This window comes from Callionymus lyra, chromosome 16 (genome assembly GCF_982586985.1).
Source record: "Callionymus lyra chromosome 16, fCalLyr1.hap1.1, whole genome shotgun sequence".
Taxonomy (NCBI): Eukaryota; Metazoa; Chordata; class Actinopteri; order Syngnathiformes; family Callionymidae; genus Callionymus; species Callionymus lyra.
In genome coordinates this window covers 18,994,057-19,007,881 of record NC_141833.1, presented here as the reverse complement: position 1 = coordinate 19,007,881, position 13,825 = coordinate 18,994,057, and the positions used below count along the sequence as shown (strand labels likewise).

At 38.3% G+C, this 13,825-nt stretch overlaps 1 protein-coding gene across 1 annotated transcript; it reads right to left on the bottom strand.

Annotated features, from left to right (window-relative positions):
* Positions 1 to 1,619: 1,619 nt before the first annotated feature.
* Positions 1,620 to 13,336, bottom strand: vapal (VAMP (vesicle-associated membrane protein)-associated protein A, like). The gene is made up of 6 exons (XM_087810901.1): positions 13,174 to 13,336; positions 5,859 to 6,011; positions 5,181 to 5,284; positions 3,829 to 3,909; positions 3,485 to 3,664; positions 1,620 to 2,502 (listed from the first exon to the last, which is right to left on the bottom strand). The coding sequence occupies exons 1-6, from the start codon at positions 13,229 to 13,231 to the stop codon at positions 2,341 to 2,343; spliced, it is 738 nt and encodes a 245-aa protein (XP_087667027.1). The 5' UTR covers positions 13,232 to 13,336; the 3' UTR covers positions 1,620 to 2,340.
* Positions 13,337 to 13,825: the final 489 nt, after the last annotated feature.

The window sequence follows — 13,825 nt, the reverse complement described above, 5'->3', positions numbered from 1 at the left end:
TATATGAAGTAACTTCCGTTAAAAACGTCACTAAGATGGCAGCTGTTTAGGGCGGTTAGTGTCCATCGAACTACTCAGTTTTGTGGGCTTTTTAACAGATAGTATGTCTCAAATCAAACTCTGCTGCTACGCACTAACAGGAATTGAGGTGACTTCTTGTACTTCTATTTAACAATGATTTCAACCAGCTGTAGGAACACTATCGCCACCTGCTGGCAGAACATTTGGTTTGGACAAAGAAATATGAGAAACTAAATATTGGCGAGATATTTACGCCGGTATCAGCAGCAAAGATGTGTCATCCTACTGCTGCTGAAAATACACCTGTAAGTAAGTAAATATATATATATATATATGACATAACTTCCATTTACGTCGCTAAGATCATTCGTTCAGGGTAGAAAGTGTCCATCGATCCATACTCAGTTTGGTGATTTTAGTATGTGAAATGTAGTGCTCCATGCACACTAAATTGTACTAAGAATTGAGACGCACTTATGCACTAAAAATACTAAGTTTAAAGTACGCAAGTATGTGATTTGAGACACAAGAGGGACGTTACAGACGAGCAGTTTTTGGATGTTTTTAAATGTCTTTTTGGACAAAGATGAAGACAACTGAGCTCCAGTCCCTACATTAAAATGAACAAACATTTTTGTCTTTAACGCTAATAAGGAATAGATTACTCTGAAAATAATCCCAACTCTTGGTTCTCCTAAAACTTCACTCGGTTTCTACTCGCCCTCATGTCAACTATCTCTTCAAGACGACTTTGAACTCAAAAACTCAAGGTCAAATCTCAGGTCACACAGATCGGATTGAAGTGGAAACGAATCTCAATCCAAGGAAAAACTTCACTTCTCTCTTTGCAGAAACATCTTTAAAATCAACAATAAAGAAGCATCTTAAGAAGGAACTCTTTCCAGACGACAAGAGAGTAACGGAATTATCTCCACCAGAAAAAACGTGTTTTGGAAATGTGAATAAATGTAACTTTTAGGAACATTTGGACTAATAAATGTATATATTGGGTAATTAAGAAAAAGTTTTTTAAAATAAAAGAACTACTTGGAAAAACAATTTAAAAAAATGTTCGTAGATAATTGTCATTACAGCATAACAAAAATAAAGGGAATAAAAGTGAAGGAAAATGCCTAAATGTTCTAAAAGTCATTTTTAAATTAATCAAATATTTTCACATAGAACGTAACAAAATTTAAACAAAAAAACAAATAAAAGATGTAAATATGTATTTATCACACGATTAAGAGTGTAAATCAGAAAACATAATATATTTTTAAAGACGTTATAACAAAAGTAAACCATTGACAAAAGAAAAAAGGACAATAATTGTTACGACATATTCCAATAATTTAAATGGTTTTGACGTAAAATTAAAGAGTAAATTAAAATAGTTTTAAAGGTTTTGAAGCAGCAGAAATGAAGAAAGTACCAGTAAGTGTAATACAACTGTAAATAAAGTTTAAATCCAACATAACCGTCGAAAACTTCCCATACACAACACTCGCTTACTCAGGTCGACACGGATCCAGTGGCTCCGCCTCCTCGATTCAAGACGTCGCCGTGACGACACCGTGAAGAACACAGAACAGTATCCGTTTTTTTTGTTGTTTTTTTCAATTTTATTCTTCAATGCGTATTATTACCATGGAACAGGATTTAAAGAACGAGATCTTTCAGTCAATATCGGGAATATAAGATTTGTATAATTATTATATTAATATTATAAAGTCTGCATCGGTGTCGCCGGGGAAACGGAAAAAGGGGGGAACCATTGTACAAGGAGGAAGGAGGAGGCACCTAAATCCCCGAAAGCTGGACTGAAACATTCCGAGACGAGCGAGTAGAAACGACAGAGCGGCGTCAGAGGCAATCCGGCGGAGAGAGAGAGAGAGAGAGTGAGAGAGAGTGAGATAGAGAGAGAGGAGCGAGTTCTTTTGATGGAAGTTCTCCTGTTTTTTTCTGTTTAAAAGGATTTAAAACAACAATTTACAAGACACCGAACATTCCATTCAACTAAAAACCGAAGAGAGAAGAGGTTTTCTCTCCAGGTGCGTCTTTCCCATCATGGTGAGCGAGAAGAGGAACCGTTCGATCCGACGCAGGAACAAAAAGGGAGCGACCGCTTGGTGTTTAGTCGTCGTTCTCACTTGATTGTGTGTACTAACCGTGTGACGTTGTAAAAAGGCCCTCGATGATGCTGTACAGGTGAGTCCACCGAGGCCCCGGGTCGTTTCATCCAGGCCTCTTTTCTTTACTCTTTTTTTTCTTTTTTTTTAAATCCGGCGTGAGGGACGCAGCGGGCATGCATCTTCCAGTCTACAAGATGAACTTCCCTAGGAAGAATCCGATAAAGATGGCTGCTATGACGACGAGGAGAGACGGTAGGGAGGAGCCTGCTTCCCGGCCCAGGAAGCTGGAGGAGGAGTTTGACGTCACGTGGTCGGAGCGAGGCATCTTTCTCATCCTGATCCCGTCGTCCTGCGGGGGGGGAGAGGAACGTTCTTAGCACCGGGGTTATTGACACATATCTCGATAGAGGAGCAACGAGACCGTTAAATAAAGATGATTAAAATAAAATATGATTAGAAGACACCAACATACTCATAGAACTGGGGTTACATACAGGTAACTATGGTCCCGAGACTGACGCATAAAGCGTTCGTCACTGGGCGGCAAAGAAAATATGTATTTATTCTTTTCAAAAGTTCTATCAGCCGCCATTATATAGAGCCGTGTATAAAAGGCATCATGGGAGTTCACCGTTTTTGTCGGCACCACGAGTAAATCGCCACGTGCCGATCCAACAAGTCAGACTTTAGCCAGTGACTCTAGACACGTCAAGACTCTCGTTTCCGTCAAGTTCACTCCTAAAAATAAACCCGTCAACTATTGATAACGAGTGAAACCAAACCTCTAGAAATGAGTTTAGTTGTTGGGACGTAATGGTGAGATGTGTTTTTAATCGCACTTAATGTTTTTGACATTTTTATCCACAGGCCAGTCTGTGAAATGACTGCAGACATTAAACCAGTTGATGGTGATAAAGAGGTCGAGAACCTCCGTTTTAAAAAGGTTCTCACACTGAAGTTGAAGTTAACAAGGTACTGAGTTAATTATCTTAATAAATATTAAAGTTATAGTGAAAATATGTGTCAATAAAAAACTTTTTACTAAATAAACGTGACGTCACTCCTATCCAAGTCTGGCTGCGACAGAAGTCACATCTGTTCAAAGATTCCTCAAGAAATAGGAAGGATACTGAAAATAATCCTTCCATCTTCAAACTTCTCTTTCTGAAGATCTTCAGTCCGACTAAGACACCAACACTGTGCCCGTCGCTACGACGACTGATCCCTGCATCTGTGGGGTTTTACTCTGTCCTTCCCCTCCTCTTGATAACGGGACGTTAACTTGACAAAGTTGTTTTATTTCGGGGCCACAGGAGAGGAAACCATCCAACCTTTAACTGTCGGTTCTCGTCGACCATCTTGTTCAGCTCCGCCTGCAGCCGCTTGCACTTGTCCAGCATCTTCTTCATCTCGGCGTCGTCCCCGGAGGCGGCGACAGGCACTGAGGCGGAGGACGGGTCGGCCTTCACGGAGTTGAGGGCGGGAGCCGCTTTGGTCACCTCCACGTCGTTCTGGAGACGGACATTAAAGTTTCTTGCTTGACACACTTTCTTCCGACTTTCATAAGAACTATTTCTCCAGAAAGTTCACTTGGGTGTCGATGCACTACTCCCCTTCATCCCAACTTCATGTCCGCTCCCATGAACATTTGCTCACAAAGTTACACTTTTCTCACCACTTTATCGTTATCTGAAGGCAGCTCGAAGACGCATCTCAGCTTAGAGTCCATGAGGTCGTCCGGTTTTGCTTCTTTCCACTGGATGGAGGGAAAATATGGTTTTCATCAACGTCAATGACTCACAAACGGATGACACACAAACATCTCTATAAACACTTTCAATCAAGATGTAAACTGTTTCCTTATGCAGTTTGCTAATGTTTAAGCTAAGATGTGGTTTCATTTTTTTTTTTTTAAGTAAACGTCTTCGCAAATGCGTCACAATTGATCCCTGGCGTGAACAACTTCTAGTCTCTGCTGCCCTCTGGTGGCCATTATTGTTCGTTCAAAAGTAAAAAATGTGTGTGTTGACAAGATAATGACCATAATAAATTAAACTAATTCACTTTGAGTCAAGCATGAACTGTCAATAAACAAAAGGCCTGGTAAAAATAATACCATCTTTTCAGCAAAATTAGCTCTTATTTAATATGATTTCACTCTGGACTCAAGTATTTAAATATGATTTTATTTAAAAACAACCACTAAAGTACAAAACTGTGCAACATAATTTGGTCAAGATTAATAAAACAACACTTTTGAATGAGTCGCTTGGTGGTTGGACGTTTTACTTGAGTTAGTTTAATCCATTTCATTGATTCAAGTGAACCCATGATCTTATTTGATGCTTTTTTTATTGACTCATTTAAACTCAAGAAGTGTTGGACGAGTATATTTTATTAAAACTCATAAAAACTGCTCTGTGAAACGTTTTCTTCGGCAGAAAAGGAGACTATAAATGGATGTACAGATCACTGCAGACCGATGTTCATGTACAGCTTAACATTTAATAAATGATTAATACATTTATAATAGTAATATTTAATGAATTAGAAATGATATACATTGGTTGTGATACATTTTAAGTTGTGCAATGTGATTTCTTTTCAATGTTAAACTATGTGCCAAGACTCAAAAAAGTTACTGATCCATTTAATATTTAACAATATGAAAAACATGTCTTGTATATTTCTCTTAATTTACTGATTTAAGATGCATTTATTAATATTCCACAAGAATAAACAATAATAGACGTACAGTTCCGATAAAAAGACTAAACAAAAATCCTTGATAAAGACTAGAAACCGACCAGAAATGAGTGTAGCGGATCGACAATATAAGAATTCAAGGATCCGTTTCACACACTACATGAAAAACTTTGACTTAAAACAGAAAACATTAGTGTGATTTTGGTGTAAAGCCGAATTTGGCAAAGCAATAAAACAAAATCCAAACATAGAGACTTGCGTGAGAAATTCTATTTTCAGACAAAAACCACCTTATATGGTCACGGCAGGAGATCCACTCACCAATGCATCCATGTCAGAAACGTTTGATGGGGCGAAAATGGTCTGGACCATGAATTTGTGTTTACTCTTTTCATTGGGGTCGTACTCGAAGGGTTGAAGCATTACTGCGGGGTCAAAGGACAAATCAAAGTTGAATGATGGAGAATCACACACTGACTGAATAAACATTTAGAACCTTTACTTTTCATGACTCTAAAATCAAATCTAGAACTTCTGTAATCCAATAAATCCAGCCATTAATGATTGAATAAAGGAAGTCTTGATGTGACCGAGTCATCAAAAGATTTAACTTTACTGCCGTCAGCTCAAAACTTGTCCGTCAGCTGATTCAAATAAACATGTGATTCCATGCATGTATTTTTTTTTTTTTTTACATTTTTACAAGTCTTTGAATGTTAAAGACATTAAAGAAAACGGCGATCAAGTCTCATGTTCAACACGTCACAAACTTGTTCACAGCAAAATGTTCGACTCTGTTCCGACAAGATAATACTTGAAATAAACCTTTGTTCCCTACATGACAAAACATCATGAACACTTGTATCACGTTAATAAACTATTAATATTGAAGGAATTGTTTGAACAAAAACATAATTGAGGGAAACTAGACGATGTACTAACCACACTGACTAATATATTTGAGGTTCAGTCTTTGTTTACAAATAATGGCAAACGCACCAGAAATGATGACGGCCGCTCCCGCCTCGATGACGCCGCTGTTTGGTCGTACACAGTATCTGCGCGGCGCCGTCGTCTTGACTTTAAAGCAAACTCTTTTGTCAGAGGGGTTCTTCAGTTTGAGGTTGGTGGTGACGACATCTGTGAAAGGACCTGTAGAGACAAAACATCAACTGTTATTTTTCAGCTCAAATTATCAACAAATGCAACATTCAAATGGCAGAGGCTGCAGTTAAAAAGAAAAAAGCTTACGCTGAATTGACAGTAGCACATTTTACTCTTATCAAACGTACGAAGATACATGTATATATTCCATTGGAGAAGCCAAAACTTTGTTTTTTTTCTCTGACTTGTTATTGACTGAAGATCAACATGTTTAAGTGAGGAGTCGTTCATTTATTTATAATTTTTTTTACAATTATTTGTTACATTTACAATTCAAGGCGTTTTATTTAAGGTTTTTTACCGAACTGGGTAGCAATTGAAAATTATCGATACAGGTATCGATACATTCACATCGAAATAGGTTCTTTCGCAAAACTTTTTATCATATCAATTCCAACAAAGCAAATGACGCAAAACACAATTAATATTTTTTGCATTAGCAAATTACCACTGCAGGCAGTTTTCTCGCAAAATATAATAAATTACAAATTTCCAGTGCGATACACAACATTGGCTTAAACATAACACCTTCATCTGATTTATACTGTCTTTGTAACTCAGTTTTTCTTCAGAAAAATGTAAACACTATTAAGTTTTTTTAATCACTCGTGGTTAAAACTAAACTTGGCACCAAAAGCTGAAGCATTTTTTCGATTTTCTGTAGCATTTCAGGCGGTGACACAAAGACCTTATTTTTATAGTTGAAAAACTAGGATATTCTTTTCAAATTAATGTATATGCGTTACGGTGGATTCTTTTAAATGTTGAGTTATGAAAAACATGATTAAAACTGGGCTGGTTAATTTCATTTACACAACATTTAAAAATTAAAACATTGATCAAATAAGGGGTTCAACAATAGTAAAGCTCAACCAGAATTTAAGAAAGCGCTTTGATTTAGATTGAGGCTTGAAGGTTCTACTACTCGACAGACGGCTCATGAGAAGAAGTCGGAGTTGGGGAGGACAGGTGGTCAATGATGGACAGAAAGTGTTAAAAGATGAAATAAGAAAACCAATGAAGTGTGATGAGAGAGGATAACCAAGATGATGTGGCTAAATTAACAACAACAAAAAGGCTGACTTTGAAATTCAAATGATCCAAATCGGTTATTTAATGTTCCTTTGCCATGTTTATCCAGCAGGACTGAACCGTACTGGCTGTTCTTTCCTCAGACGCTCCCACGTGAGTGAAAAGAAATAAGGGTCAAAACAAAAGCTGTGAGTAAGCGACAGATTATGTCACAATTATCAGAGACAAACAAGCGATTCAAGTGTTGGACACGAGCTGAAACTTCTTAGATAACATTGGTGGTGAAGCAAGACTTCCGTGCACACGGACCTTCAGACGCTCGGGTCGGCGTGCCACGTTTCCGACTGGTACCGAAGGTCCCCCCCCCCTCAAGTCCCGGCCTATTGACCGGTTGGAAACCTTGTGACACAGGTGGCTGTGAATTAAACCTAACCCTAACTAGGATCAACAACATCCACCTTCGACGATGCGTGTCCTGATGGGAACATCTGCCTAAATTCAATCAGATCGGACTTAACTGCCGCTCCAGAAAAAAAAGGTATCCCATGATACCCTTTGAGATTGACCACTCTCACACTGTGCTCCATGATTCTAGATACGTTGAAAGTGTTTCAGAGTTCAAGTCGCCGAATCTGTGGGCCACTGTCCACATGTTAAGCCTGGTAAGAACTTTGAATGTTACAAAACAAAGCCTGCATTCAGCCTTTACACCCAGCACTTAAGAGATAAGACGCCGTGCGTGACCAGTGGCTCACAAAGCTACAGCCAGTTGTGGTGGCGAGGTCTGGGATGTTAGTCCACACAGGTGTGTCCTCGTGTTTACACGCACGAAACGCACATTCCGACAAGACCTGTAAAACCACCTTGATAACAGTGTGCATTTGAACATCGATGAATGATTGAAACTGAATCTGGTCAGAGACGCAAACGTCAATCATCTGTTCAAATCAAACTCAACCTTTAGAAGTTGAAGGACAAAAGACTGTATAAATATCCACACAAGTACAACATGTCGCCTGAAAAGATAAGAAATGTTTCAACATGAAGAGTCTTCTTCTTTAAAAGTATTACTTTTTAGGTACTACTGAGAAAACGTATGGCATTCCGAAGCCAGAGTTGAGTACATTGTATATGGCAGTTTATACATTTCATAGACTAGAGTCTGACTTCACCACAATATTTGCTCAAAAATTTGCTTACTTGTCAAGTTCAGCTCTACATATCTGTGATGTAATACATGCAGATGAGACGGCAAATTGTTTTAGTGTTCGACTTAAACCCTGATAACAAAGGTGTACGATTGCAATGTGGTGTTAATGATTATTATGGTTTTACATTAGTTTCTGTTGCTTCTATAAATTGAGATGAACCCAAAATTATTCAATCAAATTGCAGGCAAAAATGTAAAGTTTTTTGTTTTTTTAAATGTACAAAACACAGTTGGCGACATTGTGTTTAAACAGTATTTTGGGTTTTTGGATTATAACATTCTGTTATAAAGTTTGTAAGTAAGTAAGTAAGTAATATTTATTTATATAGCGCTTTTCTAGACCAGGGTCAAAAAGCTCTTAAACAATCAAAACAATACTCAAAAAAGTACATACTTTAAAGATCAAGATAATACTGAGAACACAGGAGTTCCAGAAAATTAAAATCAATCAAATCAAAGCCTGAACAAATAGAAACGTCTTAAGATGTTTCTTAAAGTTATTGTCATTATGTTATGCTCTACCGAGTTACTAACAGCTGTAGTGTTATGAAAAGCTGTATAAACCTTATCTTTTTTTCAATGCGTGTACCTTCTTCTTAAATACTACCCTTTAACTTTTGAGGCTAGAATACTCCCCAAGAAGCCCAATTTCTACACAGTGACCATTCTTTCCCGACATCCAGGTAGTAAATACACAGCCAGTAAAGGGGAAAAAAATGTCCAGCAACTCAGTATAAACCACAATTGCTTGTCGGTCACAACCCACCAAAAGCCAAATTACCACAGCTCGTAAGTTCAGCCCGAAAACCTTCTGAAGTTTTAAGTACAAAATTAGTTGACAAAGTTAGATGGAATAATGGAATTTGGGACAGACCATCCTTGCCGGTCTAACAAAGTCCAGGGTCAGTGATTGTACATTTTTATGGGTGGAAAATCTCCAAGAACAACAAAATATTAACCCGTTAGCATCCTTGTACAAATCACATATAGAAGAACATCTTTACAACTCAACATATATGCTCCAATATCGAGAAAAATACTTGATTACTTTTCTCCAGAAATCCAATTTCAAAACAGGATTTAAATAGTTATTAATTTAAGTGTAAGAATTAGTTACGGATTCAATTTTGGATTTTAAAAACAACCATGTACACAACCCAGTGTGTGAGCTAATTAAGTTTAGTAAAGTGTTCAAGTTGTGTTACCATACGGCCCAACAGTCCCTGGTTTCAGCCCTTCTTCTTTGCGCCTCATATTCCTTTTGATAGATACTGACCCCTGCCATCCAAGACAAGGCACAAGGAAAGTATGAAGAAAGTTCTCATAATTCATGAGTTCATATTCCTTATTCTTATTTTAAGCTCTAACAATAACCATCGGCCAACACCAAATGTTCATGAAATGTGAGCGAAGCGTTCGTGAGCACGAGTACGACGCCCACACATGCTGCATCAATCGCCCAACTCCAGCATGTCACCTTTGCTCAAGTACCATCTCTCATCTCGGCGGGTTGGATGTAGAGTTTGGATCCCCCGGGCCGGGCAGCGGCTAAAAATACCCACAGAGGAAAAAGAAGGGCTGCCCTCTTCAGCTCTCTGAAGGAATCCCAGCAGAGGTTCTAAAGAAAAACCAGCTTTCGTTACATGCCGACGGATTTAGCTCCGAGACGGTGCAGGAGCAGCAAGTCTTCTACCGGAGCTGCTTCTACACAAGTCAGGTCTGCTTCCTAGCATACGCTAGGATCAACTCGAACAATTATGACAGCCAGTTCGGATAAAGCCACATAGACATCTACGACTAAACGTAGGGCTGGGTATCGTTTCCAAAAAACATTGAGATACCAGTTCCTTCAATTCCATACACGTTCCTGACCAAATTTTCTTCGATACAAATGTAAAAATCAAATCCAACAACAAAAATATGTCATTACACATTAGGAGTGTGTATTGGCAATAATCTGGCAACATGATGCGCATCACAATACAGGGACAATGATACAATATATTGCGATATTGCAGGAACAACTTTGTATAAGTAGTATTTTCCAGAGTACATTCCTCTGTTGTTGCAGAATTTAAAGACCACGTGACTCTTGACGAAGTCGTAACTGCTTTCAATTGTTTTGAAAACAAAATATGTCCGAACATCAGCTTTTAAAGCTGCTGGAGCCAAATTTCGATACAGTATCAAGGAAAAGAACATTGCGATATATCGCCTTATCGATATTTTCTAACAACGCTAACATACATAGTACAAATCTAGTTAACCTTTCGAGCTTTGGTACGTTATCACTCAAAGCTGAAATATACTAATAATAATAATAATAATAATGTCAAGTGCAAGAGAACACTCACTAAAACTTCAAGTTTTGATCACACGCATATACAAAAACTTGTTCGTTTTTTTTACTATTTTCTACTGTACCATTTCGGTCAGTGCCACTAAAGAACTGAAGTTGCTAAACGCGAGGGTCATAATAGGATTCAATTGATGGAGAATGTCTACCATTAAAATGCCTAATCAATAAAACAGAAACGAGACAAAAATGGATGAATCTTGAAATATCATAACCGAAGGGTCCTGGAGTTTAACTTCCCATCAGGTTTATCTGATACCAATTGTCGGCTTCGACAACACTTCATCTGCTGGCTCCTCTCCAAAGCGAAGGCTCTGATGATCGGCTTTCGACTCGAATTATACCGATGGAACAAACGCCGGCAGGTTAATCATCCTTAATGGCTTCTGTACTCATTGAGTAGCATGTCACTTATTTTTACTACTTTGGCTGAGGCGAGGACTGGGTATCGATCAAAATGTTTCCATTCCGGTACTGACAGCAATACAGGCTCCTGAACGATACTTTATTCAATGCAAGATCAAGATTTATTCTTACAAAAGAAAAATGACATTAAACACAGTAAATATCTCAAGTTACATTTTTTTTGGCTCCACAATCTGTTTTCTAACTGAAAAAACTAATATTTCCAGTGAAAAAAAAACCTTTAAAAATGTATCTGATGTTTACGGTCTTTGTCAATTATTTCTTCAGAAAAATCCACATACTATCAAGTTTTGATCACACGTGGGTATTGAAACTTGGCACTGAAAGACGAAGGATGTTTTGATAATCCGTACTATCGAGGAATTTTGGTCGGTGCCACGGAATAATCAAAGTTAAATACCAAGCCCTACCCTCAACACGGACATGAGATTAAGAACATTAACAACAAACATGATAGAAATCACAACAAGTGTTTTTTATTCTTCAACTGGACTTTGGAGAATGTTCTCTGCTATCTTGTACCACGTAAGCAGACTCTCCCAAACATTCCAGGGATTAACAGACCATCGTAGTCGAGGAACAAATGCCTCAAGAGTGCACTTCAACCAAATGTTACTCCACCTCTGGTATTTTATCTGGTGACCTTTACCACATTCCTGCCACTTCCAGGCCATGACCAGTCATACCTTAGTGACAATCGGCTTGTCAGGACGAGCGAGACAAAGACGCTGCTTCTTCAAGAAACAATAGAAAAGCTGCTCTGTCCCGCCATATTACCGGGAGTTTAACAAGCAATGGAAAAACGGGCGACAATACTGCTCGGATTCAGATAAACGTACTTGAAATCATTGAAAGATTTGTCTTGAAATAATTCACAATACTTTGTTTTTGGAGAGTGATGAATAAATGGACCAGAATGCTTTTAAACAATATTTTTTAATGCATCCGTCAGCACTATTTTGTGCATCTACATTGGGTCAAAACAATTCTTCATTTAATTCGAGAAACATCCAGCTTTTTGCATTTAAATATAGTCTACTTTGAATTTATAAATCCTACCAAATAGTTCCTCCACCTGCAATAAATATTGAGATTAAAGATGGAATTAGATGGAACGAACTGTCAAATGGAAAACTTGATTATAAGTATCTGAAATTAGTAATTCAGATGATGATTTTAGGGGGTAATTTGTATCAAGTTCCATTTGTATTGTAAAAAATAAAAGCAAGATTTTACTAAATGCGGGAGCTGCTTCATTAGGAGGATAACGACATCTTAAGTAGAAAACAGGCAGTTTAACTTCATTAGAACAGGTTTCTGTGCAAACAACAATGAAATAACCTTTTTTAAAGTTAATAAAATAAATAATACCACAAAAGAAACTTAACAAAGTGATCAAGTCAAAAGAAAAAAGAGTCTTCACAACAATAAACACCATCACCTTGTGATTAAAAGAAGTTTAGACCAAAACAATGAAGCACTTTTGTCCTGGAAAAACACAAGTGACATCATGTCATACATCACATGTACTTTCAAACCTATTTTAAATAGCAAACAACAAGAGTGGCTCAACAAGTTGAATGTACTCAACAAGTGCTCGTTGACACATCACTATTATTTGTTAGTCGTTTATATCCAGCAACTATTGTCAGGATTCCTTCACAGACTAAAGGGACAAAAGTACACATTCAAATCTGAACGTCAAACAACACAAAGAAAAACCGGTTGCCATGTAAACCTGTCGCTTGTCATGGTTCGTCGGCGAAGTGTAAGATTCCAGCTGTCAATCAACAAGACTGACATGGATTCATTCTTGTGCCAATGGCTACATTTAAAACTATTTTCGCTGTACGTTTCGTTTGGATGAAGAGGGTCGCAAAATACACTTCTAAACCCGTACGAATTGGAGAATGTTGTTCGTTCGAGAGACAACTGGACGTGTTGGGGTTCGTTGGAGGGGTCGAGCGCGGACAGAACCCACGCCACGCCGGGTCTCCACGTCACTACAGTGCGGGGATGCAGCGGCCCGGTCTGACTCAAAATGGCGGAGATGCTAGCTAGCTTTAGCATCGAGTGTAAAATCGCTACGACACTTTTCCACGAGAACCAGCGCCGCAGCGACTCACCTTTAAACCGCAGGTCCGCCTGCGGGTCGAGGACGAGGACTTGATCCAGCTTGGACATGTTTGGCTCTCAGGGAGGGGGTTTATACTTAATTCTGTTGCGGGGGAGTAAAAGTGACAAGTGGAAGTCCTGGAGCCCCGTCCACCACTGAGCTGCGGGGACGCGCACGTAGGTAGAAATACTACAACGCGCGGGTGCACGAGACGGCGCCGCGGCCCCGCGGAGCCGACGGTGAGATAATAAAGTTCCGTTATTGAGTTAAACAGAGGAAAGAAAACAGCTTATAAAACCAAAGTTTTGACCTCAGTTTGTCCATCGAATTAAACAATAAGCCACAAACATCCATCCTTCATCTCAACAACGACACGTATTTATTCCTATGTTGTAACTGAATTAATTCACTTTATTTGTAGGTCCCTGGATGAAAAAAAGGTTTCTGCACTTGTAATAAAGCACAGCACGACTCAAAAGCCATCTTAAATATAAGACATTTTATAATAAGACGTTCACATATATTTGTTGTCCAGAAACAAATATTATTTTAGAGTTATAGTTTGGAACAATTTAATGTTATTCCCGACAAATTATTATTATTATTATTTTTTTATTTTTTTTATTACATTTTACACAGTGGTTGTTGTTGTGAGGGGCCAT

What these genes read in the sequence shown, in the direction of transcription:
- vapal (XM_087810901.1), bottom strand. Translation starts at nt 13,231, where the DNA reads ATGTCCAAGCTGGATCAAGTCCTCGTCCTCGACCCGCAGGCGGACCTG. An exon ending in AGCGGCCGTCATCATTTCTG is followed by an intron (nt 5,285 to 5,858) that starts GTGCGTTTGCCA and finishes TTGACCCCGCAG; the next exon opens with TAATGCTTCAACCCTTCGAG. An exon ending in CTTCAGATAACGATAAAGTG is followed by an intron (nt 3,665 to 3,828) that starts GTGAGAAAAGTG and finishes GTCCGTCTCCAG; the next exon opens with AACGACGTGGAGGTGACCAA.